This window comes from Lutra lutra, chromosome 5, assembly GCF_902655055.1.
Source record: "Lutra lutra chromosome 5, mLutLut1.2, whole genome shotgun sequence".
Lineage (NCBI taxonomy): Eukaryota > Metazoa > Chordata > Mammalia > Carnivora > Mustelidae > Lutra > Lutra lutra.
The window spans coordinates 27581695-27608966 of NC_062282.1; the positions used below are offsets into that span (position 1 = coordinate 27581695).

At 45.6% G+C, this 27272-nt stretch overlaps 1 protein-coding gene across 3 annotated transcripts in view; it reads left to right on the forward strand.

Moving 5' to 3' along the window:
- RAI14 (retinoic acid induced 14) overlaps positions 1 to 27272 on the forward strand; it is a 139211-nt gene that overhangs the window by 10717 nt on the left and 101222 nt on the right. For 2 of the 3 annotated variants that reach the window (XM_047728909.1, XM_047728907.1), the window contains exon 2: positions 13067 to 13147. In XM_047728909.1, coding sequence (XP_047584865.1) covers positions 13112 to 13147 — 36 coding nt within the window. In that variant the 5' untranslated portion in view covers positions 13067 to 13111. Of the gene's footprint in view, positions 1 to 4671; positions 4877 to 13066; positions 13148 to 27272 lie in introns of those variants that run through there. The other variant, XM_047728908.1, reaches the window with a different exon arrangement.

Consider the following 27272-nt stretch of genomic DNA (forward strand, 5'->3'; position numbering starts at 1 on the left):
TACATCACCAGGAGGACGGGTTGCCCTGTCACAAAGACACACCTGCCTGGCATTTTCTGTTTCATTTACAATGTGTCCCTGTATCCTCACCCCTTCATGTAGCCCTTCTATTATTACATCACCAGGTAATGTGGACAAGATGAAGGTATTTTTCCTTTTGTAGTGACCAGTCTTATTCCCAATTGCATTAACAAGTTCCTCAGTCTCGGGGCACCTGGGTGGCTCAGTTGGTTAAGCAAATGCCTTTGGCTTAGGCCATGATCCCTCAGGGTCCTGGGATTGAACCCCATGTCAGGCTCCCTGCTCTGCAGGGGGTCTGCTTCTCGCTCTCCATCTGTTGCTCCCACTGCTTGTGCTCTCTTTCTTTCTCATCTGTCAAATAAAATCTTCAAAAACAACAACAACAAAAAAACCCAAGTTCCTCAGTCTCTCCAGATATCTTGTCTGGTGTCCGTCCTAGTCCAGGCACAGAGCAGTAAAGCTGTGGTTCCAATGGAGACGGTGGCCCTCAGAAAGAAATGATGAGCGAGTTAAATCCCCTGGGAAATGCTCTGCAAAAGCATCCAGCTGTTGCTAGAGAAAAATCTAGACCTCTTTTCTGGACCATTGGAGCCGAGTACTCGTTGAGTTTGCCAGAAGTCCATCAGTCTCGAGTGACATGACACCGTTGGTTCACCCTTCCTTCTCCATGTGGCAGAATGAATCTTTTTAAGTCAGAACTTGGAGTATTTACTAGTTGGAGATTTTACGAGATTAAAAGCACGTTGAGCATGATGACATGGTAACATACATTTTCTGCTTCATTTTCCGCCTGCGTTGTTTGTAGGACACCAAGGTGCTGTCTTAGTGCTAAGTGCTTGCTGTCATCACAGCCTTGGAAGGAAGACCTCAGTCCTCATGGCCTGATAGCAATAGGAGCAAGCCACAGGGACAAGCCACACAGGCCATCTTCAGCTTTCTCATGGCAAAAGAAACAAATGAAATGAATTGTAATGAAATACGTGATTTTACCCAGTGTATCCAGAATATTCTCAATATGTATTTGGTGTCAAACTTCTTAATGATAGAGTCGACATTCTCTTTTCAGAGTAAGTCTTGGAAGTCCGTTGTGTTTCCCACTTAGCAAGTACCCCAGTTTGCACTAGGCTCATTTCAGTGGCTCAGTAACCACATGGGTTGGATGGCACTGATCGAAACAACATGTCCTTGTGTGCTTCCTCTGACCCTAGTACCACCTGATCCCGGGGGTGCCCTCAGAAAACACACTGAAGCTTCCCTGAGTCTTTACCCAGTTACCTGGGATTTACCCAGTTACCTGGGAGTTTGTCCTTAGCTTCTAGCATTTCTTTAGAGAAACAGAATAGCTTTATCAAAAACTGATTACACGTGGACATTTGTGTTTTGGGTTGACAAATCTGTATCTCTCTGCTTTTGTGCAAGAGCACTGATCTGCATAGACCTTTCTTTCTCCCGCCCCCCCTTCCCCCCTCCCCGCCTTGTAGGTGGGTTTGAGTATGAGCCACATTTCTCCATCCCTATGTCCTTGGCCTATAGTTGCTTTTCAGGGCCTATGAGCAAGTAAGACAGTATAGGTTTCTTATTTTTCTCCTTAAATTGCAGGTTCTTGCACAGCCATGACATTTTCCCTCTGTAAACCTTCCTAGCATCATGTACAAGGTACATGGCTCTGTGGACGTGTGGGGCATGGGGGGACATGTTCAATCCTTGTTCCTTTTCATGGAAGCATTCCCATCTTCCATGTTAATGCTGTTTGTTTCTTATCCCTAAACACAGAAAGTAGTTGGAAATTGAAAGATAAAAGGTCCAGGGTATTGCATTCAGCCTTCACTAGGCAGGTGGTGCTAGCCCCCCCCCCCCCCGCCCCACCCCCTCCTCTCATCCCATATGGCACAGGCGTGGAGCGGGCTGGGACTGCTGATGAAAAAAGATTGCAAGGGCTTTTCCATGTGCCCTCGCCGCCGGGTGTCAAAGTGGGGCAGATCCAGGCGGGCACAGCCCCTGGGGGAGGGCGCCTCCATCCAGCCACTGTGTTTGGCTTTGCTCGCAGGTGTCGTGTTTAGACTACATTAGGGTAAGTGACAGCGTGTTTGCCTGCCAGATCTTCAGTATTCAAGGATTAACTGCCTGGGGGATTATCTTTGGACCTCAAGGCCTCCTGGTCCATCTGAGCCCCAGCCCTGCACCCCTTACCCCAGGGCAGCTTCCCCATTGTCTGCTCCCCTCCCCTCATTCCCCCTGTCCTGAAGGTTTTCTTACTCATCCTTAGCCTCAGCTCAGTGAGCAGCTTCCTTGTCTCCCTCCTGGGTCCACCCTCAGTTCTGTGGAGCCAGGTCCCCTGGGGAGCAGAGGGGATAAGGTCCACCTCGTCGGCCGCCTGGGGTCCCTTTTGGACCCAGCTGGTACAGTGGCTTTTTATTTCATGAGGGTTTGAAAATAGTTTTAATGCTATGCATTCGCAGGTCAGGGTGATCCTTTCCATTGTGGGCTGGTTCCTGTAGGAGGGTCAAAGGGCAGCATGCTGTCAGAATGGAAATAGCCCGGAAGATCCACACTGGGCCCCTGCAGAGGTCTTCTGGGAGTGACTGCTATGGCAGAGGTGAAGGGTGGAGGGGGTGCATTGGGTAGGGGTGGGCGGGGCCTGCTGCCTGAGGCATAACAGCAGGGAGCAGCTGATGGCCAAATGAATGATAAAAATACTCTTATTTACCGAGGGGCTCGAGGGGGGACAGGTGGTAGGTCATCTGTTGTGTTCAGCCCTTCTGTAGGTCCCTGAAGTGAATTTAGCTCCTGATCAGAAATGAGCTGATCAGATAGAGGTACAGGTCACCAGAGGCTGTTGAAGTTCTAGGCCCCCTTTGCCTGGGGCATCTGGGATGCCAGCCTGAGCAAGATCCAGGAGATGAGAAGGATTTGTCTCTACTCTTAGATGGCAAGTGACGGACACCCGCTTGGGCTAGAAGGGGAGTGTCTTGGCTCATGGGCCCCCAGATCCTGTGCTTAAAGGGGATGGTGGCTGCCAGACCTCAGGGATCACTGGAATCAGGGAGCCTCCTTGGTTCTTTTTTCTCCCTTCCCTTCCTCCTTCCTCTTCTTCCCTCTTCTTTCCCTCCCCTTTCCCCTTCCTCTTCCCTCCTCCTGAAAATCCCGGGGGCGTGGGGGGGGGTCTCTCATTAGCTTTGCTGAAGACCCATTCCCATCGCTTGGGGGACAGCTATGGCCAGAATATAGCCTGGCCAGAGGGACAGTGTTTCTGCAGAAGTGGGGGTGTGGTTCTCAGAAGAAGGTTGGGCACTGAGGTTTATAGGCCCACTGCAGCACGCAAGGTGACACCATTCTGTCAAAGGGAATAAAGAGCCTTGCCTTTGAGTGAGCAGACACCCCCTCTCTCTTGGACGAGAGATGAGGAACATGCTTTTTGGTGCAAAAGTTTTTTTTTTTTTTTTTTTTTTTTTTTTTTTAATGAAAGCACAGGGATGGGACCTGTGGGCAGAAAGAGCTGCTGGAGCATGGAGTTTTGAATGCATGATGTTGAAGCAGTGTTCAGACATGACAGTTGGGGCAGCAGAAATAATTCTGTGCTCTCCATCTACCCTCCACTCCTGCTCCAAAGCCCCTAGAGTTCACAGACTCTATATTCTGAGAAGTATTTGAGGCACTGGATATAATGGGTATAGAAATTCGGCTCGCTCAACAGAGCCATTGTGATCACTGTAATGACATTTTCAGCATTCCAGAATGTGGAGAGTCTGAGTCCTCCCCATTTTGAAACCAATGAAACAGGCGGTAAGTCAATGTTTGACAAGTCTTTCTAGAGTATAAACACAAATTAAATATAACCATGGATGGAAGCTACCCTCTCAATTCCTCTAAGGATTTTTCACTCTTTAAGTTTACAGATGGCCCTCCTTCTCACTTTTTGTATTTGACATTTAAAAGACCGCATGAGTGTATTTCATAAAATTTACCAGTTTCAGTCCACAGTTTAATCATTTTTGGAATCTATAGTTGTACAGTCATTACCACAATCCCGTTTGAAACCACTTCCCTTCCCCCAGTGAGTTCCCTCATGCCCATCGGCAACCTCTGTTCCCACTTCCAGATGATCCCTAATCTACTTGGTCTCTATAAAGTTGCCTTTTTTAGACCCCGTCCTACAAATGGAATCTCACAACATGTGATCTTTTATGTGTGACCTTCCCTTAGCACAGGGTTTTAAGTTTCATCCATGTTTCAAGGTGTGCTGATGTTTCATTCCTTTTCTCAACACTGGCTAGCATTCCATCCTGTTGGAAGGCCACATTTTATTTACCTAGCTGGTGGCTCTTTGAGTAGTTCCCACCTCTTCCCAAGCACGAATACCACTGCTGTCACCGTCGGTGTACATCTTTGTGCGGACATATGTTTTCATTTTCTTGGCGAGATCAAGGAGGAGTAGAATTGCTGGGTTGTGTGATAACTTTTATATTTAACTTCGTAAGAAACTGCCAAACTGCTTGCCACAGTGACTTTTGGCTTTCCACGTTTTCTATTTTTACCAGTACCGTTTGAGGATTGGACCTGTATTCTTTTTTTTTTTTTTTTTAAGATTTTATTTATTTATTTATTTGAGAGAGAGACAGTGAGAGAGAGCATGAGCGAGGAGAAGGTCAGAGAGAGAAGCAGACTCCCTGCGGAGCTGGGAGCCCGATGCGGGACTCGATCCCGGGACTCCAGGATCATGACCTGAGCCGAAGGCAGTCGTCCAACCAGCTGAGCCACCCAGGCGTCCCTGGACCTGTATTCTTAAACTTGATCGGTTCTTTTGGGTTTCCAGATCGGTGAAACCCCAGGCACGGACTGGAAGGAAGAAGCTAAGGTGTGTAACGTGTGCCTTACCGCTCAGGGTTGATGATTAGCTAGTGCAGTGCAGCCTTTTCTCTGGAAAGATGAACACAGTCATATGTTTAGATGGTGCTGTTGACGTTAACACCAAAGATTTAGGGACATGGAAAAGAAAGGGCATTTGAGAGATCTAAAAATAATCTCAACGTGAGGGATGATCCCATGGAGTCTTTTTGCCCTAGCATGATTTTTGTATTCCAGAAGTAGTTAGTGTTGATTCAGCCTGTGCTTTTTAAATTGGGTGGATTTAGGGCTTGAGGTAACTTTGGGGCTTTTCCTTGGGCGGGCTTCCCGGAGCACGTGAGTAGCAGGTTTGACCAACTGGACAGTCATGTTGCCAGGGTCCTGGCCGACTTTGCCTCGGTGCAGCTGGCCGGACTCATTCACGCACCTAGATTGGTTTTGGTTGACGGCAGGTGTGATTTTTAAAGAATGATGTATTTGTGTCTCTGGAGAAATGTCATCCTCTGGATATAGGCAAGTTGTGACTATATTAGGGGAGATTAATGCTCTCAAGAGAGTTTTGCCACATGACTATTACAATACAGTATCCGAATGACATTTACAATTTTAAAAGAATGTCGTCATTCATTTTCTTGGGAAGAAGTGAGATATTAGTGCATTTTAGAAAGGATTCACTGCCAAAATGAAACTATTGCTTATGTCTTTTTCCCTCTAAACTTTTTCCTTTCTTATCATCTGGGCACTCTTTTAACAAGCTTGCACCTTAGTTCGTAAAAAAGATGACATCTATAAAATCACCTGGTCCATATTTAATGCCAGGTAGAATTTGCGTGTTTTATGCATTCCTTTATTTATTGGTAAGTATCTGGTTTGCTGAATAAATAAGCCTCCTAAGATATAATCCTTTTTTTTTTTTTTTGAAGATTTTTATTTATTTATATGACAGACAGAGATCACTAGTAGGCAGAGAGGCAGGCAGAAAGAGAGAGGGGGAAGCAGGCTCCCCACTGAGTAGAGAGCCCAACGCGGGGCTCGATCCCAGGACCCTGGGATCACAACCTGAGCCAAAGGCAGAGGCTTTAACCCACTGAGCCACCCAGGTGCCACATCCTAAGTTGTAATCCTAAAGCAGCTTTCTGTAATATCCCACTCTGAATTTTATTCTTTAAAGGTAGTATGTCCCTTGTCTCTGTATGAAATCTAGGACTTCAATTTTTAAAAATTCTGCAATTTCAACTGCAAAGTACCCCCCCTTTTTTTTTAAATTGAGGTATAATTGACTTAACCTAATATTGGGTTTGGGTGTGTGGTGTAATGATTCGGTATTTGTATACATTGCAGAATGGTCCCTACCATAAGAAGATCTCTCTCCTCACTTTCTCCTGGCATCTTGCTGTCAGGCCTTGTGTAACTCCCAGGGTTAGGGTGGTGAACTGGGGGTGAGAGGGATGGGCATGGTGGCATGGTGGGGGAGATCCTCCCCAGTCTCCACACACTCTGACCCTTTCTGTTACCAGTTTTTGAGCGAAATCCTTTGAAAATCTGCATCTGGTCCTGGCCGCTTACTTTGGAAGGAAATCTCTTCTGTATCTTCATGTTTCCAGTTTAGCGCTTAGTGTCCATTCATTCATTGACCGTTGACTTGTTCAGCCTTCGTGAACTTGAGGGTTGACTGGAGAGTCTTGCCGAAGTTGGAGTTGAAGGGTTGCACCGATTTAGGATGGACTTTTTCCTTATTGAGCGGCTCTTTGAGTGGAAGTGGTAGAATCTCAGGCCAAGTAACAGAACGGGGTGGGGGGTGGGGGGGGTGGGATGGGCGGGCATGTTGGTATGGGAGGAACCTTGGCCTGCCCCTTAGGCTCTCCTATGAAGCTGATAAAAATCTCTATCCTGAGAACTTGCCCCAGGAAGTTCTGTCTGATGGTCCTTGTTCTCAATTGACTGTCACATTCCATTATTCAAAATGGGGAGTTCTCTGGGCTAAGCTCTGTGGTTGGGGGGCTGCTGTGTGAGGAGTGTAGCCCAGGAGAGGAGGGCAGGCAGGATGGTTTAAAAAGGGGCAGCCTGGTAAGACTTCATTGACCAAATGTTGTTTTTTCTCTTCTTTTCTTTTTTCAACTTAGTATCTTTTTGTGTAGTGGTGAAATCTAATCCCGTTGCCTTCACTCAGATCCCAGTGCCGCTAATCCAGTGCATCTGGGACCAAAGAGGGCTTTGCCGAGGTCAAAGGAGTGAAGTCTAATGGCTATTTAGGTGCCTAACCCATATCTTTGTTCTACATATTCATTCATGAATCATTTATTGATTGTACGCTGATGGCCGGTGACAGAGTATAAGCAAAATGAAAATCCTACCCTAAAAATCCTCCATCCCAAAGTAAGTAAGCAGCCTGAGATGCACATTTTCAAATTTGTGGAAAGCTGATAATGGGAGTCTTGAACCCCTTATTCACATCTAGGTTGTAAAAGGGTCAGAGCGTGTGGAGATTGGGAGAAGATCTTTCTTTGGAAGGACCATACCATGATTCCCACTACATCTACTCAATGCCCCCCTGTCGCCCCCAGAGAAGCTTATAGGACTGCTTAAAGAGATTGGACCGGTGTCTGACCTTCGCAAATCTGAGATGGACATGTCTATTGTGGGAAAGCTTAGACAAGATGCCCTCTCCTCATCAGCTTGCCCAAACCCTGAGTTTCCTTTAAGGCCATGTTATGAAGACGTCTCTGATTTTTTCCTAGCCCTTGAAGATTTCCACTCTTTGAATTCCTGCAGTATTTGACACTGAATTACGAGTCAGTAATGTCATACCCTTGGTGGGCTTTGGATCCTCCTCAGTGTCTGCTGAGCACTCTCATAACCTAAATGTGTGTTTAAAATTCCGTCTTACTGGGATAAGCGTGTATCTGCTGTGGAAGAAGTCAGGTGAGGGGGAACAGTACTTACTGGCTTCTGGTTCCCATTTGATGTTCTCTATTCCGAAGCCGTGGATAGTCGTAGGCACAGGCAGAGACTTCAAGCAGCTTCTGACCCTGGGAACCATTTGGCTGGCATGAGGTGCTGTGTTGTGTTGTCAGGGTCAACTTATGGGGAAAGTTGACCCGGAGAGACCTTTTATAGAATGTGTTTGTTTTGCCAGACTGAGAGGATGGAGTGTTTATACAGCTTTTGGTTGAAATTCCTTCTTTGTTGCAGAGAGATTATTGTCTGAGGAAACAAGCACTTGAGGGGGAAGAGGTAGGTGCTGGCCAGCTGAGAAGTATTTTAATTTTAGTTCCTTACATTTGTTCAAGGTTTTATTCAGTGCTTTGGAGGGTGAATCTGAATTTTCTCAAAAAACCAAACCAAACCCTGAAGCCAATCTTGGAGGCTTAGCATGGGGTAGTGTTACCGTGTTGCTGTAGAAGCCTCTCCACATTCCACGATGGAAGGAGTCCGCAGGCAGAGGACCTTGTTCTTTATTCTGTTCCTCTGGCTGCCCCAGTGTTTCCCAGGGACTGACTGTAAACCACTGCCCTTGCGCCTGGTATGTCCTTGTGATGCGAGAAAACATACCCCTGCGTGCAGCTGCCATTTGCCTTTGTGCGTTAATAGTACTCCCAGTGGCCATGGGGAGCCAGCTTGGTGCTCTCCTAGAATTTCCAGTGTGGAGGGCTCCCGTCCCCCCAACCTCCGTTCCCGACTGCTGCACACCCCAGGACTGTGACAGATTCAAACACATCTGAGGCTTGACGATAATGATCTCTCCTACCTCCTTGTACCACGTCTCTAGTGAAAGTGTCAGTTATAGGTCTACTATCCCTGGGTCTAGAACAGTGTCTCCCCAGTCAAGTTGAACATCTGAATCACCTGAGGAGATTAAAAAAAAAAAAATGACAGATTTCCAAGCCCTACTTCTGATTATGGAATCAGAATACCTGGCTCTTCCAAGAGGACTCTCCCGGGCTGACAGAATTGGCAGCGTCGCCTTATGAAATAATCCGTGGGTCCTAGGTGGGGGTGCGTGGGGGTGGGCATAACTTGAAGATAGAGGAGCTTCTTTCTGACCGCTTCATTTGGGTGGGTTATGGTAGGGAAATAGCTAAATAAAGAAAATCTAGGAGCAACCACATTTTAGTGTTAAGGGCATTGCTTGCTAACCTTTGTTCCTTTGAAGTTCTTTTTTAGTTTGGTCCAGAGATTTCTAACCTAGAATTTTCCTGAGGCTAAGGATGAGGGAAGGTAGTGGAGATCATATCTGTATATGTGTATGTGTGTGTGTGTGCGTGTGTGTGTGTGTGTGTATACGAGAGAGAGAGAGAGAGAGAGAGAGAGAGTGAGAGAGAGAGCGCTTGCTTATGCAAGCATGCTTTGTTGAGATACTATTCACATTCTTTTCACTTAACCCACTTGAGTGTACAGTTGAATAGTTTTGGTATGTTCCCAGGTTGTGAAGCCATCATGACAATAGATTCAGCATCTCCCCAAAGGAAACCCTGTATGTGTTGTAAGTTATTTTTAATACTCAAAGAAATCTAACCTTCATGATAAAGCTGTACAGGCTAATATCAAGGTTTTTTTATTCAGGCTAGAATTATAGCTGATAGAGGTCACTCATGCTTAGCTTTGATTGAGAGTTACATTATTTTTGAAGGGAAAATGGGTTTAGAAACCTCGTTTGTTGGATGTTGGCTTTCAGGTGAGAGGGCAACAAGGTTGTGCATCTCTGCACTGTTCCATCCTCACCAGTTGACTTGATGTCACATGATGACTGGTGACCAGCAATGGAAGCCATGTTTCCAGGACTTATTAGGTTTCTTTTTTTCTTTTTAAATATTTTATTTATTTATTTTAGAGAGAGAGCATGTGAGCAGGGGGAGGGGCAGAGGGGGAGAATCTCCAAGCAGACTCCCTGCTGAGCATGAGCCCCCCCCCTCCAATGTGGGCCACAATCTCATGACCCTGAGATCATGAACTGACCTGAAATCAATAGTCAGATGCTTAACTGAACTACCCAGGTGGCCCCAGTGATTTCTTCTGGATTCAGCAGGCAAATATTAGTAAACTAATATTTCTGCACAGTGGGTAGATGTGCTTTCTTCTTAAGAGTCCTTACAACTTTTCCCATATATGTGTGATCCTTCGCCCTCATTTTGTACTATCCTGGTTAGGCTAGTGCACAGCTGATTCACCTTCACTGCAGCTCTTTTGAACTGAGTTGTCTTGACCAAGTGACTTGTCCAAGGACTGCTATCAAGTGTAGCCAAGATATACTGATGTCACTTGTTGTCAAGACTGGCTGTCGCCTAATCTGGGCTTTGAAAGTTTGGATTTGGGAATTGGGGCTGTGAGATTTCAGCAGACCCAAGGAAGTTCAGTCCCTGATTTGCCCGTGGGTCTTCTTGGGGAAGGGAAGATGCCGGGGCACACAGAACCCAGCATCGTGTCAGGGGCAGCTTGCTTCCCATTCGTCATGACTTCCAGGTGCTAGATCCTTCCATGAATAGCAGGAAAACAGTGACCTTTTACTAACTTTAATTACACCCCGGCTACAGTTCTCGTTTCTAAAAATCACTATTCTTCTGGGGCTCCTGAGTGGCTCAGTGGGTTAAAGCCTCTGCCTTCGGCTCGGGTCATGATCCCAGGGACCTGGGATCGAGCCCCACATCGGGCTCTCTGCTCGGCAGGGAGCCTGCTTCCTCCTCTCTCTCTCTGCCCGCCTCTCTGCCTACTTGTGATCTCTCTCTCTCTGTCAAATAAATAAATAAAATCTTTTAAAAAATAAAAATAAAAAAAAATAAAAATCACTATTCTGTAGGTTTCCAGAACCTCCTTACCCTTGACCTCTACCTTTTTCATCTGGGAGTTGTACCCATGGACCACCCAGCTATCACACACCCAGACCCGTGACTCCAGGAAGACTTGCATTTCACAGCTAATATCTGCTCCTGGGAATTTGGGGAATTAAGTGCTTTATTTACTTAATCTTCTTCAAATAGGAGTTTGCATGTTCTCACTGCCATAATTAAAAAAAAAAAAAAAAGACAAAACAAGCACATAGGAAAAAGCACAACACCCACAAAAACCCCCATGACCTCAGATAAACATCTTACCCACCATTGCCTAAGACACTGTGTCCTACAACCGAAGGAATGCTTTGGGTGGTTCTCCCTTGGTGGGCTACACAGTTTGTGGACTCTGAAAACCTTGGATTCTCTTTTCTCCCTTTCTTGTTACATGGATTGGGCTCCTTGGTTATTGACCCTTCACCCAAAGGTGGAAGGAGTTGAACTCAAAGGCTGATTGCTGTTTTCGTGGAGAACCATGAGCCCATGGTGGTTTGTGAGTGTCTGATTACCATGATTTCTGCTTGGTTTCATCAAAAGGTGGTTTGCTTTGACATGAAAACGGTCTGCTGTATAATCCTGCACTTTGACAGTTGGGTTCCCTGCCTCGTCTGTCTCACTTCGAGATTCTCAGACCTCACTGCGCAAAAGATACAAACAGGGAGATGCCTGGGCCCCATTCCCTGAAGTTGTTTCCACAGGATGTGGACTAGGATTTTGCATTTAGGATTGTCCCCGGGGCCTTCTGATTAGGATTCATACCTACCAGCCAATAGCGAGAAGCTGTCTTGGAGTTTGTGCTCCGCTGTTCAGGTACCAGCCCAGCCTGTGGTTAAATGCTGGGTAATTAACAAGGTCTAATTACAGCATGTGTGGTTTCCAAGGTAACACAGTCATGCCTGCTCAGGCTGGGAAGATGGAAAAGGACCCCAGTGAGACTGCAGTGGGGTGTGGCCTCCAGATTAATGTCATCTAAGTGCTTTATGATTGCCTGGGTTTGTGCCCCATCCGTCCCAAGCCCTGTTTAATGACAGCGGCAAAAATGAAAGTAAACGATGTTAGAATACAAGCCAGAAAATCGCTGGACGACTTCTGGAGGCCATGATGAGGACCCGAGGAGGGATGAGTATAGCCATTCAGTTGCTTGTATTTTTCAGTTTAGTCCAGAATAAGTTTAGTCTTTAGTCCAGAATAAGATGGTGAAGGAACAGGAGATGACCTTGAAGGGCTTTTGAAAACGAAAGGCCAGCTGTGGTTAAACATTGGAGTGCTATTCCTTGGTGCTCTAATGGCTCGTACTGTTCAAGTTCATCTGTTCTCACTTTGTCAGGTGAGGCTTGACGTGACATTTATTGAGTGCTTCCTGTGTGCTGGGAACTTGCACCTAGATTTTCTTGCCCTTTTGGCCTAAATGCAAAGGTTCCATGATCTGTAATTTTCCAATTTTTAAAGGTGGAAAAGATAGTCTATACTATATTTTAGCACAGGATTCTGTTTTGGTTTTAGTTTTGAACCTGTAGGGCAATGGGAAAGGCAGTCCACTGAGCTCAGGTTTCCTAATGTCTCTGAGGTTCCATCGCCACCTCGGGACTTAGCTTGAGAATCAACCATCTTAACTTCTGAAGGGTGACAACCCCTTGCAGAATCCGGTGAAAACTGGGAACTACCTTCCCTGGGGGAAAAAAGTACATATGTATTTTTTAAAAAATTACATTCATTTTCCAGGAGACCTCAGACCTCCTCAAGGAGGTGATTTCCTAAGAGTTTGCTAGCCTCAACTGGGAATCCTTGGGTCCCTCGAGACCTTGGGGTGGGGGATGGGAGCCCTTTTCATTGTTTAGAGTGGCTTCCTGCAGAATGAGGTTTTTGAAGAGGGAGGTTTTGTTGTTCCTGGCATTTTTTACTAACTGCCCTGTGCGTGCATTTGGGAGGGAAAAAAAAAAAAAGAAGCCACGCTGAGAAAAATAAATAGGGAATGAATGGCATCTGGAATATGAACTGTTTTCCTTGTCACTCCTTAACTATCGTGGCCCTTCAAAAGGAGGCGATGGAGTGATCGTATCATGAACCCTTGCGGCATACAGTTCCTCTTGTACAGTGACAGGAAAACTCGTTCTACTTTTAACCTCGGGGAAGCTGACATTTAATAAAGTTTTGGTGAACTTGAGCGTGTCAGAAGGTTCTAGGGACTACAGGGAGGGGAAATAACATGTTCTTTACCACTTCTTAGCTTCTGATTCTGAACATCTTCCTAACTCAATCCTGATGGCCCACGGCCAAAAGTCGTCATCTCATCAGGAGGGACTATCTGTGGGGTTTATTTGGAAACCTAAAGATTTAATTTTTTTTTCTTTTTTTTTTTCCCATTCTCTGCTCAGGTGTTGAAAAATCTCTAGAGCTTGGGAAGGCTGACTGGACTAAACATGAAGAGCTTGAAAGCCAAGTTCAGGAAGAGCGATGTAAGTAGGCGGTGACTCACTGTCTGTCGGCCCCACGCTTCCTCTCCTGGGGCAGGCGGCACAGCTCTCCACTCCCACCGTGATAAGGCCCTGGGTTAATCAACTACAGGAACCAGAAGCGCGCGCTGGCCCTCAGCTCTGGGTGGCTCTTGTGAATGGCACGCTCTGGGTTCCGTGCTGTTTGTGTCAATAGCTTTTGAAAATGACTTCTTCAGTCCTGTGGTCTGTGCCTTGTAGAGAAAGAAACAGTCCATTCCAACATCTTAAGAAAAGAATTGGTAAAAACCTTGGCATTTCTTTTTTTTTTTTTTTTTTTTAAAGATTTTATTCATTTATTTGACAGAGAGAGAGAGATCACAAGTAGGCAGAGAGGCAGGCAGAGAGAGGGAGAAGCAGGCTCACTGCTGAGCAGAGAGCCCGATGCGGGGCTCGATCCCAGGACCCTGAGATCATGACCTGAGCTGAAGGCAGAGGCTTAACCCATTGAGCCACCCAGGTGCCCCAAAACCTTGGCATTTCTGAAGCCCCCCCAAATCTGATTCAGAATGTCCGTTTTAGAGGAAGATGGTCTGGTGAGAGTAGTTAAGAATTACGTGTTAGCTTGGTTCATCTTTGGCTTTAAGAAGGTTTTTGTTTTTGTTTTTTCAAATTCTCTGTTAAGGCTTTTGTGGTAAAACAACAGTATCTCTTGCTGCCTGCACCTTGACTCCCCCTGAATTCCTAGGGTTCTTACTTATTTGTTATCCATCGTACAAAATTTTGGGTTGGAGGAACGAGTTCCAATGTCGGGTTATGAAACAAAGTCTCCGAGAGGAGAAACTGGAGAAAAATAGCATAGCATTCTTATACACGTGGTGTCTTAACGCAAGGTCATCTCCGAAACTCCTCTGGGACTCTGGATGCTTTGGGCAGAATTGTTGAACGGGAGAAATTCATGGCAGGACATCAGATGGAAGCTAAGATACGTCAACCCTCATCCAGGGCTTGCTTGGCTCTCCTTTAAGATGAAGTAACCAGAGGTGAACCTGGATTTATATCATTTTGCCATGAATTCTAGGACAGGTTGACACACCCCCATTTTTGTTTTTGTTTCTGTTTTGTTTTGTTTTTTAATTTTTTAAAAAAGATTTTATTTATTTACTTGACAGACAGAGATCACAGGTAGGCAGAGAGGCAGGCAGAGAGAGAGTGGGAAGCAGGCTCCCTGCTGAGCAGAGAGCCCAATGTGGGGCTCCGTCCCAGGACTCTGAGATCATGACCTGAGCCAAAGGTAGAGGCTTCAACCCACTGAGCCACCCAGGCGCCCCAACACACCCCTGTTTTTAAAATAAATGGAGGCTGCACCTTTGATGGCTAACAGGCCATAGGCATACAGCTCCTTTTGTCTGAAGCTTATCTTTTGTGCTGATGGGGCCCAGACTAGTTGAGATGCCTGTGGGATGGTTGTAAATTTTTCTCTCGCTTAGGGGTTAGAGCTAGAAAGGGATTTTAGGAAAAAATTGGGTTTTTTACCTTCGCATTCTTTAGGTAAGTGAAGTGGAACTCAGAAAATGTGAAGTGACTTGGCCAGAGGCCTCCACTTTGCCCCTGGCCCCTGAGAGCCTTGGTCATCTGACTTCCTTAGCCTCTTGCCCCTGCTGCTCCCCTGAGAAACCCCTTCAGCCTCCCCATCTGCTGGCCCCATGATACCCAAGCCAGCAGAGCTCCTGTGGCTTTCAGTGAGGAGGGAAAAGTCAAGCAGCGGATATGGGTTTGTATGTCGTGTGACCAGGTTAACAAATGTCTTTTCCATCCTAAGGAAATTCGGGTAGTTTCCATTTATACAAGCTGAGATTATTTTAGCAAAATTTAATCAGTCTAGAGTTCTAGGATATATGAACAGGGGCAGGGGGGAAATGACAGACACATAAACTTTGGGTTTAAAAAATTAAAAACTGGTGGTAGGAGGGAGGGTGTTGCCGGAATCTAGGCTTTTAAATAAAAATGGAACTATTTCCGCGATTAAGAATCCGCAATAATAACACTATTAAAAGCTGCTGGGATTTGGCAGCAAGAGGACTGTGCTTTTGGAATTTGGTGCTAAGAGAAGAGATGTTAGAGGAGCAGCTCGGGCTCCTGGAGCAAAGGAGATGGTTATCATGAGGCCAGACGATATCAAATGGCTTTTCATATTTGATCAAAATATCAAATTTGGGGTCTGTGTATCAGTTTGTTCATCAGCCATGGGATAACTAACCATGAGGAAGGACTGACGTTGGTCAGGTACAATGCAAAAAAGCTCATTGGGTGAAAATCCTTCAACCTTACTGTTAGGTAAGGTTGTTACCTAACAGTTACTATTACTGTTAGGTAACTGCTAATGTTAGGTATTACCGTTAGACTCATTTTACAGTTGGAGAAATGGAGACCTAAGAAGGTATGGTAACTTGTCTGGGTTCTCAGAGCTCTACTTTGTACCATCCATTTTTCTGCCACGGCAGCCGCATTCCAGAGCACAGGTCTCCTAAAAGGAAATTTGGATGGAGAGTTGACTTTGGAAACCGTTGACTCCAGGCAGGAGCTTGGAAGAGTGACTTTGGGTCCAGTTTGGTGACCTTGGGCAAGTCTCTTACCTTCCTGACCCTCAGGTTCCTCACCTGAAGAGGGGGAAAAGCATGTGAACCTTACCAAGTTGTCACGAAGGTTAAACGTGCTGATGTATGTAAAACACACAGCATAGGACCTGGCATTCAGGTGATGCAGGGTAAATGCTGATTCCTTTATCTTAATCTGAAACCCCTGATAAAAAATAGGGTTTGGAAAGTGTCTGTGGTCTGGAGGGCAGAATAATCTGGTAATGATTGCTGCCTTGAGCGGGGAAGCTGGGGTGAGTGGAGCAGGTAGGCTTGGTTTTCAATGTGTGTCTTGTGGTTTGAATTTTTTGGCATATGTATGTGCACATACACGTCACTTATTAAGCGAAAAACAAGTTTCAAATGATTTATATTTAGTTAAATGAGCCGAACTTGAATCTTCCTTACCGGAAGTGAGTGGTCTCTCCGGAATAACAATCCTAAACCACCAGCCATCAAATTTTCCTGCTTGTCTTTGTATGAGGCTGAAGGGAGTAGAGGGAAGAAAGGGTTCTTTGTATTTCTGGGAGGTAGGAAAGAAGAAGGACAGCAGATCATGTTTGTGCTTTCATCAAGAGAAGGCAGGTGACTCAATGGTATGATCGCATTTCAGCCAGCCTGTTCCTGGGAGGTCTGCAGCCGATCAGTTTGAGGCCATTGAGAGCAAGGAGTGAGAAAGAACAAGAGTGGCCCAAAGGAGGCCCTCCTGGATGGCCTTAAGGTCACTGTGCCACTCCAGGACCATCATGCGTGTAGAGATTTAATCCTGGAATCCTTCCCGGAACACTTTTGACTCAGCTGTCTACCCGGTCAAGAGCAGGTTTATGTGAGTATAACAGGGGGACGAGCCCAGTTCTCTGGGCTGTGGTTAGGTACTGTCATTGTCCCGTTGCTCTCCATGCACACTTGGGAGCCTGCGGTAACCCACGGGAGCCAGAGAGAATTAGGGAGCTCAGTGCTTGCCCTTCGGTGGATGACGTCTTTCACTTGACATGTATAACTATTTTGGGCATCCTTAAACTTGGGTTAGATTCTAGAGAACATAGAGGAGAAATGTGAGGTGCGCATCTTGTCTTGAAAAAGCTCACAGACCAAGACAGGAGGAGAAAAAGTTCACGCAGGAAATAACCAAGGCGAGATACAAACCGGATATAATGCAGAGAGTAAAGGGGGCCTTCCGCAGTGATGATACAACCAGTTGTCAGATTGCAGGGTCTGGATGATTAATGCTATCCGTTTTTGGAGGGGTTGAGTCATTGGAAATGGAGAGATTGGGGGAGCTTTACAGAGGGGGAGATTTTTTCCCCCCAGGCCTCCAGGATTTGGAACACTGGCTGGGAATGCAGGGGGAGGGGAATGCTGGGGAGGGGAGTGCTGGGGGAGCCAGGCCCAGAGCACAGTGGGGAGGCTCCGTTTCAAAAACTTGCCCTTGACGTGCAAAACAGTCATACTTCAAGAACCCAGGAGAGAGCCCGTGGCATGGCTGAGTCTTTTAATAAAAACATTATAAATTTTCACTCTCATTTTAAAAATGGACATGCTTGACTTTTACGCTTATAAAATGAGCACAGAGTTTTAAATCTTCATTATTTATATCTTTTATGACTAGAGTTTGAAAGTGGCTTCTTTACCTCTTTAAATTTTTGCAGCCACCAGTACTCGGTTCCACATGGAAAAATGAGCTGTCATCATGAGAAATGAGGCCAAGAAGGTTGGGATTTCTCTTTGTTAATAAAATGCTCAGGCTTCTGGAATTTCTTTGTAAATGCCAATTTTTGGTGCCTTGAGTGAAATGGGTGGAGCCTGAGGGATGGGAAATGGGGTTGAAAGATCTTTGTAACGAATCTTGAGAAATGCCTCTTAGACATGACTGAGGCCTTCAAAGTTTACATTGGGGGCGTGTGTTTAATTTTATGAAAGATTTATTCCTAATTACGTTTTTCATTGTAATAGGGAAGCAGCGGACATTCCGTGGGGGGGAAAAAAAAAAAGTCAAGGCAGCCAGTTCAAAATGGCTGGCTCCATGAGCTATGAAATCGGTGGTATTTCTTTAGGTAGTAGCTACTAATGATTGCAGCTTTCAGCCAAAGAAACGCACACAGCCTGTGAATCTTGAGGAACCAGACACATCCTGCTCAGACAGGAGTCTGAGTATGTTGCCCGTTGAGAGAACTATTCTTATGAAGGTCGATCATCCACACCTCTGCCAAGATGGTTTTCTTTTTTTTCCCCCCAGGGAGTTTTTTTGGTCATTTATAATAAGGTTTTACAGATACCCAAGTCTCCCTCCCCACCACATATGCGCGTGTGCACACATGCGCACATGCGTGCGTGTGCGCATACACACACACACACACACACACACACACACACACACAATGGAAATATTTAAAATCCAAGTCTCTCTGTTGACTGAAGAACCTTGGCCAAATCTTTTGTAAAGCTAAGCCTCTTTTTCAGCAGACATAATGTCAAAATACACCAGAGATGACCTTTTTGGGTGGAGGTATGAGACTCTTGTAAACTTCTGGAGAGAAATTTGATCAGGTTTGTGTCATGCTACATATTTTCCAGGTCTTGTGAGCCCTTCTGAACAGGGAATCTGCCTGCTACCCCGTTTCACCTTGTATTAGTTTCCTAGGGTCGCTGTAAACACAGGCCCAGGGCCTCAAACAACTGAAATGTCTTGCCTCCCAGTTCTGGAGGCTGCAAGTCTGGGTTCAGGGTGTCAGCGGGGCTGGTTCCCAGGAGGGCTGTGAAGGCCAGTTTGTTCCAAGCCTCTCCTGGCTTCTCGTGGTTTTCTGGCAATCACCGGCTCATAGACATCACCTGATCTCTGCCTTCCTCTTCGCATGGCCTTCTTCCTGGAGGCGTGTCTCTGTGTCCAGATTTCCACTTGTTGTAGGGACTCGATTCTGTGGGATTAGGTAGGGCCCCGCCCTACCGACCTCAGTTTAACTTGACTCCCTACCTCTGTAAAGACCCCATCTCCAGATTGGGTCCAGTTCTGAGGTGCTTCAGATTTCAACGGATCAGTTCTGGTGGGGAGTTAGGGAAGGGGGGGGCAGTGGAACACAATTCAACCCAAAGCATACCTCCTTGCTTTTCCATTTAAGAGAAGATTCTCTGAAGCTTTGCTGCCCCTGCCACCCGGCATGCATGCTCGTGACTTCAGGGCCATAGTTTCTTGCAGATTATGTTCAGTGTCTAAGAGAGGGAGGCCGTAGTGTCCCCCCCCCCTTTTTTTTTTTTTTGTTAATGTGCCTAATGCAGAATCTGCATTGCGAGAGTAAACATATGGATCGCTGACCAAGGACAACAGAAATGAGAAGAGCTCTCCTTTATTGAATGCTTGCTCCATGCCAGCCACTATACCGAGCCTTTCACCTGCTCTTTATCGTGTAACGCTTACCAGACTTTTTCCAGTAAAGACCATTGTTCTAATAACATTTCACAGAGGAAGAAATGAACGTCAAGGGAAGTTAAGTAGCTTCCCCAAAGTCACATATTTGTTGAATGGCAGAGCGGTCTGAACTCTGCTTTTTCTGGCCGCCAGAGTTTGTGCTGTTGACCGCTACACACACTTGCTGACCCAGGGCATTCTCTTTCCCAAATTCCAAAGCCTGAAACTGCATGAGATGAATTCTGCTCTGTCGCCCTAAGCACGAAGACCCAGGCAATGACTTTGCATCCTACGAACGCTGTCTGTAGTGGCAGAGCTCACCAGCCAGCGTTCATGGCATTCCCGGGGCAGAGGAGGATCTGGGAAAATCTTGAGCTGGTTGTTTCCTGGGAGGCAAATACATCGCAGCCTTAACTTTTAAAGCAGGAGAGAACAGATGCTACTTCTCCTCTTCTACTGGAGCTGGTAAACATGTTGATATCACATAACCAAACCAAACATGTCACTTTCTAAATAGAGCTTCCTTGCTGGCTACCTGGTCACAGCTTCATTCTAGCTCCCCCAGACTGTAAGTCCAGGAAATCTTGGTTAAACCTGATCCGTTCCAGATGCAGCTGGAGACGATTGTGAAACTCCAAACCTGGCCCCCAAACTTGGGGAAATCTGAGAGTCTACATAAGCAATGAATCATGTAGGTTTTTACTTCTTATCGCTGTATTCAGAATTAATTACCTAATCATTTGGAACTCTTGCTGACCTCGATGTTGTTTGTGCGACAAATTCTTGTATGTAACTTTGCCTTGGGAGTGAAATAAGAGTTGCTTCTGGATTCTTCCTGTGGTGCTTTTCCATTGAGTTTCCACCCAGAAATCTTTGCTGCGTAGAGGTGGTTATTTTCATTTATACGGCAGTCCGTGTCCGCATTAGCTAAAGGCCCGACATAGCCTATAAGATGAGGCAACTAACCTTGACTTCCCTTTTGTTTGAGTCCCTGCCTCCTTTTAAACAAGGAAAGTGCTCATGTTGTGATCAGCTTGATGGCCCAGTTCTTAGGGTGGTTTTTATTGCATTAATGAAAAACATTTTAACTTTTTGGACAGTATTTTCTGAAAGGATTTGATTTTGATTTTCTTGGGAAGCCAAATGATCTGATGCTCTCCACCTCCTGCTTTTCCCCCTGGGCTGTCCTGTAGGCTGGGGAACGAAGAGATTTATAATGTGGAACTAGAACAAGAGACACTCTGAGGAACCCCATGTTCTCCTTGGATGGGTTTATTCTGAGATGACTTTCCCAATGCTGACAAGGTTGCTATGGCAACTTTTCAGACTGGGGCTACTTTTTTTGGTGGGCTTTTCATAGGAGTCAGTGTGAATTCATGGAGCTGTCCATTCTTGGAAGGGTTGTTTCATAACTGAAAAGCTCCAGGGTCCTTCTGTGAGGTCCAGTGGACATTTATTATTGATATGGGATAAGCTGTTATAACACAATGTCCTGAAATGCAATGAGATAGAAGTTGTTTTCCTAAAGTTTCAAGGACTCCAGGGCCAGCAGGATAGTGGTGCCCCATAGATTCATCCAGGGACCCAGAACTTACGATGTCCTTTTGCCACCCTCCAGAGCTACACCGTACATCGCAGTAGCCAGTTGCTACATGTGGCTTGTGACCATTCGAGATGTGGCTAGTCCAAATTGAGATATGCTGTAATTGTAAAATACACACCAGACTTCAGAGGCTTAGCACCAGAAAAAGCACGTAAAATATCTCAATTTTTTTTCATTGTTCTGCTACTGAAGTGCTCATATTCTGGACATATTGGATTAATAAGTAAATATATTAAGATTCATTTCATTGTTCCTTTTTATTTTTATTTTTTAAAGATTTTATCTATTTGACCGAGATCACAAGTAGGCAGAGTGGCAGGCAGAGAGAGGGGGAGGAAGCAGGCACCCTGCTGAGCAGAGAGCCCAACGAGGAGCTCGATCCCAGGACCCTGAGACCATGACCTGAGCCGAAGGCAGAGGCTTAACCCTCTGAGCCACCTGGGCACCCACCCTTTTTATTTTTTAAATAAGCCTCCCAGATGCTTGAAAATCTTGCATTATAATTCTGGGCAGCACTGGTCTAGGGTGTGCTGTTTGTGTTGCATATTTCTCTGGCTCCTTCAGACTTGGGTAGAGTGACAAGGGAGCTTAGGCATTTTCCTTTTTAAGGGCTATGACCCTGAAGGTTCGCACATCCTTGCCCTCACATGGAAGCGACTGGAACTTAGTCACATGCCCTTGTCTAGCTGCAAGGGAGGCAGGGATCCTCTCCTCCAGCTGGCAGCCACAAAACTGGCTAAGTCCAGAGAGGCAGGTGGAATGGACGCTGGGGAAGATGAACTCAGGGCTGTGGTTGAGTTGCCTGCTTCCCCCCCCCCCCCCGCCCTGCCCCGAAAAGATATATCGAAGTCCTACCCTCCAGTGCCTCAGAATGCGACCTTTTTGGAAATAGGATCTCTACAGAAGTAATCAACTTATTGTAAAAATGAGGTGATTAGGGTAGGCTGTAATCCAGTATGACTGGCGTCCTTCTAAAAAGCAGAGATTTAGACACAGAGACAGACGTGTACAGAGGGAAAACTGGGAAAGACACTGGGAGAACACCGTGGGAATATGAAGGCAGAGATGTGGATGTTGAAGGCTTACAGCCGGGGACTGCCAGAGATTGTGGGAAAACCACTTGAAGTGCGGAGAGAGGCATGAACAGCCCTCAGAAGGAACCAGCCCTGCGGACACCTTGATGTCTAGCCTCGGGAACGTAAGACAGTACATTGCTCGTGTTCCAACCATCCGGTTGGGGTACCCTTTTGAGGCAGCCCTAGAAAATGAGTCTACTCGGCCACAAGCGCTCTCCATGGGGAACCTCATGTAGGAGTTGGATGAGAAGGGTGTGCTGAATGTTCTTCGTTTTGATTCTTTTTTACCCCAGAAGGGAATAGTGGTTGCTACTTGCCGATTCCCCATTGTCCTGTTGGTGCAAGACGCTTGCAACATGTCGTTTCAGGGAAATTAATGCCTTTTCCATGTTAGAAATGTAAACTGCCCTGAGTGCTACCAGCTGGTGACGTTATCTCAGCCATCAGACTTCTTCTTTTGGGTGGGATCCTGTGTCAGGTGATCTGCCTTGATAAGCTCTGGGATTAACGGGAGCCTGATGAAGAATGCTATTTTTCAGCCAGCATTTCGGGATTGCTTCTACACATAGGAACTGTCAAGACCTGATCCACACCTTCGTAGGACAGTCTGGGAATGCTGTCAGCCTACAATTAACCCGTTACAAACTCGGTTTTAGGTTACACGGAGCACGTGCATTTAGTCGGCTTGCAGTTTATGAAACGGAAAGCTGAGGATTCTCGTTTTGATTGATTTCCTCTACCCGTCTTTGCCACTTGGAGTCTTAAACTGTGGGGCTTAGAATTCTGAGCAGAACTTCAGATTTGTCCCCAAAGAACTTAAAATAGTGGCATTTCTATATCCCAGGCATATAGCTTGCTTGATATAAGCTACGATTGTGTTTTTCTCTGCAGCTGCAGTCCCCTCTTGATTCCTATCTGGTTTACTTTTTATTCTTTTCTACTGCTTTTGCTTGCAAAGCCCTATCTTTCTTTTCACGGGCTTGTCCTGTTGGATATTTGAACCCAAATTCAGGGCACTATATTTATCCCAGTTAAAATTTATTGTGTTTGGTTAAGTCTGTTGCTCTAAGTGTGTTTGCATCATTTGAAATTCTGATTCTTATAATCACACCACACTGAGTCCTCGACAGACTTGGCCGGCATGCCTCTTTAAGTCATTAAAGTATTGAACAGCTCTGCCTTCAGAGATACAGATCTATACAGACATAGAGTTATATATCCAAATAATGGTGATTAAGGCATTGTCCATTTGGAAGGATGTCAATGTGTGTGTGTGTGTGTGTATACACATATACTTAGTGCTGTATATGTGATAATTCTTGACCTCCTTCCAAATGGACGATGCCTTAATCCATATTTTGTGGCTCTGGTTATAGCCGACCCATTGTACTATTTCTCAGTCCTGTCTTCTATTTTGTCCCGGTTTTGTTTCTTATTGCCTGTGTGATCTTGGGCAAGTTATATCATCTCTCTGATCTTTGGTTTTCTTATCTGTAAACCTGGGTGATGCTAGCCCTACCCTTAGCATCATCATGAGGATTAGGATAAAATCTGTTAAGTAGTACGTTCTCAGTAAATGGTTGCTAATGTTACCAGTTACCCGAGTGTCTGGTAGCCGTGAGGTCTTCAGTGGTGTCTGATGAATGGTGTCCAAAGTTAACTCTCCAGACAACCCCAGGACTCATGTGCATGGAACAGCTGTACAAGGCTTGTGTCCTTCACAACAGCAGGAGTGCAGGTGATAAACACCATGGGAGTTTCACAGAGGAGGTAGATTTGGGGTTGGGCTTAGGATTGCCAGAGGAAACCAGTACTGGTGTGGGGATGGGATGGGGGGTGCTAACTTAAGAGGGAGATGAACGTGGGCAAAGGACAGTATATAAAGTCAGATGACAGGAGGGATGGACAGCACAGCATTGAAAGCTGGGGGCCAATGGCTGAATCGGAAGAATGAAGCTTAATGAAGATTGCATTTTGGGCAGAAGGACAACGGGTGTTTCAAGAGATCAACCAGAAAAAAGGGCCAGGATGAGGGCCTACGCTGTGGTGGGGGCTGCTGTAGGGGTAGGGAGGAATGTGGTGCTTTGTGTGGGTGTAGATGAAGAGCGGGGAGGAAATCTGGACTCCTTTACTACACCAGGGGCCACACCCTGTTCTGGGTGTGCCAGCCAAGTGTGAGTGACCCTCATCTCCTGAGAAATCTGGTGTGGGCTTTTTATTGTACTTGCATTTCACTATGCAATTTGGTGGGAAGAGATGGTAGGAAGCTTTAAAAAAAAAAAAAAAGAATCCACTTGATTAAAAAAAAATGGAGACTATTTACTTAATATTAAAATGCACTTCTGTGTCAGGGGTTATCTAAGCAATTTAACAAATTATAATTTATTCCTCTTTGTTAGTGAATGGCCATTTATTTCCCCATTTTACAGATGAGAAAACTGACCTGGTGACTTGCTGTGTTAGTTTGCTAGCAAGTAGTACCAATGGATCGTCTTAAGCAATAAAGAGGCTTTGTTTGCACAGTTCTGGGGGAGGGACAGTTGAGATTGAGGTGTGAGGCTCGAGGGAGATACCATTCCATGCCCCTCTGCATGCTTCCAGTGGCCTGCTGGCAGGCGTTGGTGTTCTTGGCTTACGTCTGCCTTCATCTTCCCATGGTCTCTCTGTCCCAATGTCTGCTTTTGAGAAGGACAGCACTCCTGTTGGGTTAGGAGCCCACCTTCCTCCTTCCAGAATGACTTCACCGTAAGTAATTACATCTGCCACAACCCTTGTTTCCAAACAGTTGCAAGATATACTGGGTGAGGGTTAAGACTTAAGCAGGAATGATGGAATTCAATCCGTAATTCAGTTTCTAACACTTGTCCAAATCTCAGAGGGAATGTGTGTGTGTGGGGGACTTCCTGGGTTGCTGGCAGCAGAAACCACCCCCCCCCCCCCCAGGGAAGAGGGGGTTGCTGCCAGAGATTCAAGCAAGCAAACAAACAAACAAAAAACAACCCTGATCCCAGCCAGCCAAGTGAAGCCTGTGATTGGATTTCATGGTCTTCCCTACAATTTTCCAGTGGTAACTGACAGGTGATAATCATGGGGAAACTTTGACCAAACCCTGTTCCAGTGAGGCCCGTGAGCCAGACGCAGAGGATTAGCCAGAAAGCCTTTGGTGCCAGAGATAAGAGCTGGGTGGAGAACAGAGAAAGCAAAGTGGTTAGACTTGTTTTAGGGAGGGATGGGTCTATCAGAGGGGGGAGGACCTCATGCAAATTGGGCCCTGAGACTTAAGGTTTGCATTGTTTTCTGATGGGAAAAAATCACAAAGGGTATGAATTAGACAAGGCTAGTTGTGCTTGTGAAGATCTGGGGCACTAGTGGTGACCCCGGGGTCGTTCCAGGGCTGGGACAGGTGTTGGGGCCCTCGCTGTGCCCTGCCTGTAGTGGGAAGTTGGATGGTTTTGTTAAGCTCTGGTGTGGGTGAGTGTGTTTGGTGAGTTAAGTCCCACGGTTGTGGGAGTCTGGTACTGTGGATTCCTGCCTTTTTGAGTGTAAAGCCCCATCTGCCCTTCCCCCACAGGGACCGTGTGGCTTTGAGTGGGGGGTGTAGTCTGGGTCATGATAGGATGAGCTCACGGTCCCTTGTGTGGTCAGAGGTCTCTCTCCCAGTTCTGGATAACCAGGCATGGAATGAATAAGAGCAACATGAGAATACCCACAGTTCATCATCACCCCGCAGTCCCCTGGCCCCTCTGCTCAGTACTTACTACTGTCCCCAAGTCATGGACCCGAAACAAAAGGGCAGGAGGATTTTCTGCATGGGTGCCTTTTAGTATGGTTTGAATGTCCTCTTTGCGACTTTTGATTGTACTTGACATTGGCAAATATTATTGGAGAGCCTGGCTTGTTCTGTACAACGCATTTGTGGACTTGTTTTGTACACAAACTGCGAAATGATTTTGTATCCCTAACTCCTTAGCTCAAATGCTTTGAGGGCTGCGCTAAGGAGACCAGTAAGGAACTTTGGGGTAGGCTCATTAACTAGCCTGTGTTCCATAGGCAAAAATTATCTAGGTTTAAATCCAGTTTACTGACTGCCATCTGTGTGTTTGGTCGCAAGAGAGCCTGATATTATTAAGAACAGGGCTCCTTGTTACCGGAAACAGAACAGTGCTTGGGCCCTGGTTATGATGGGGCAGCTGTTTCGACCTCATTTAAAGGATGCTGGGATTCTTATTCAATTTTTATGGGTCAGTGACTCAGTTTATGAGTCATTTTGCTAACGTTTGTCAAAAAGATTCTGGAGAGCTTACTCCTAGTTTTGAAAGAATTCTTCAGATGGTTCAAGTAAACCCTCAAGACAGAGTTCTCCTATTTAGGCCCCAGGTAGAATGTAGTGACTGTTCCTTATCTTTGAGATTCTGATACTTTCCAGCCCCTTGTGAACCCTGCTTACACATTTCACTTTAACCACAAACCTCTGTTTTGTAAACAATACTATTGGGTTAGCCCTTGTTGCAATTTTTGGCCTGCTTAAGGGAAACTCCGTGAAGGAACTCATGGGAAACGTGGAGTGTTTTTGTAGTATTATTTAAGAAAAAAAATGGAGAGTAACCCATATTTTGCAAATATGGAGTAGGCAGATACATTATATTACATCCATGGAGAAGAATGTTCTAGAGTCCTTAAATGTGTTAAGCTTAAATTATGTAGCAACTGGGAAAGTGCCTATGATAAGTTAAGTGGAGAGAGATTCAAGTTATAAAATTATATGACATTATAATTACAACAAATGAGAAACAAATGCATATGGTATGTATCAACACTTCTACTCAGAGGAATACTAAGGAAATAGGAAAGGGCAAAAATATTTAGTTCTAAGGCTATTTACCAGGGCGATACTTTTACATCCATAAAAACTGGAAATCACGTATTACAATAAAGCTGCTAGCTGAGTGTCTTTTTGGAGTACATATTACAAAGCTATTAAAAAGTTGCATAAATCTATTAAAGCAGTTTCATATGTTAAGGGATAAAAGCAAGTGCTAAGCAGATTTGTGATGTTTAAAAAATCTTAATATTTTTTCTCTTCCTAGGAAAATAATCTGGAAGGATATGAATAGGGATAAGTGGTCTCCAAAGGCAGATCCAAGTTTTGGGGAACCTACAGTTTATACAAAAATACACGGGACTCCTTGTTTACAAAGAAATACCAAAAGTGTGTGTGTGTGTGTGAGAGAGAGAGAGAGAGAGAGATAGGGAGAGAAGAGAGAGCGCACATACTTCTAGGCCTTGGAAGAACCTGTACATGTGAGGGGCCCTGAGGTTTCAGCATCAGTAGCTTAAGGTAAAAAAGTCTAAACGGTTTAGGTGTACATGTTTGCATATTCTGACCTGAAAGTAAGAGGAGGGGCTACGACCGGTGGCATCCAGCACATCT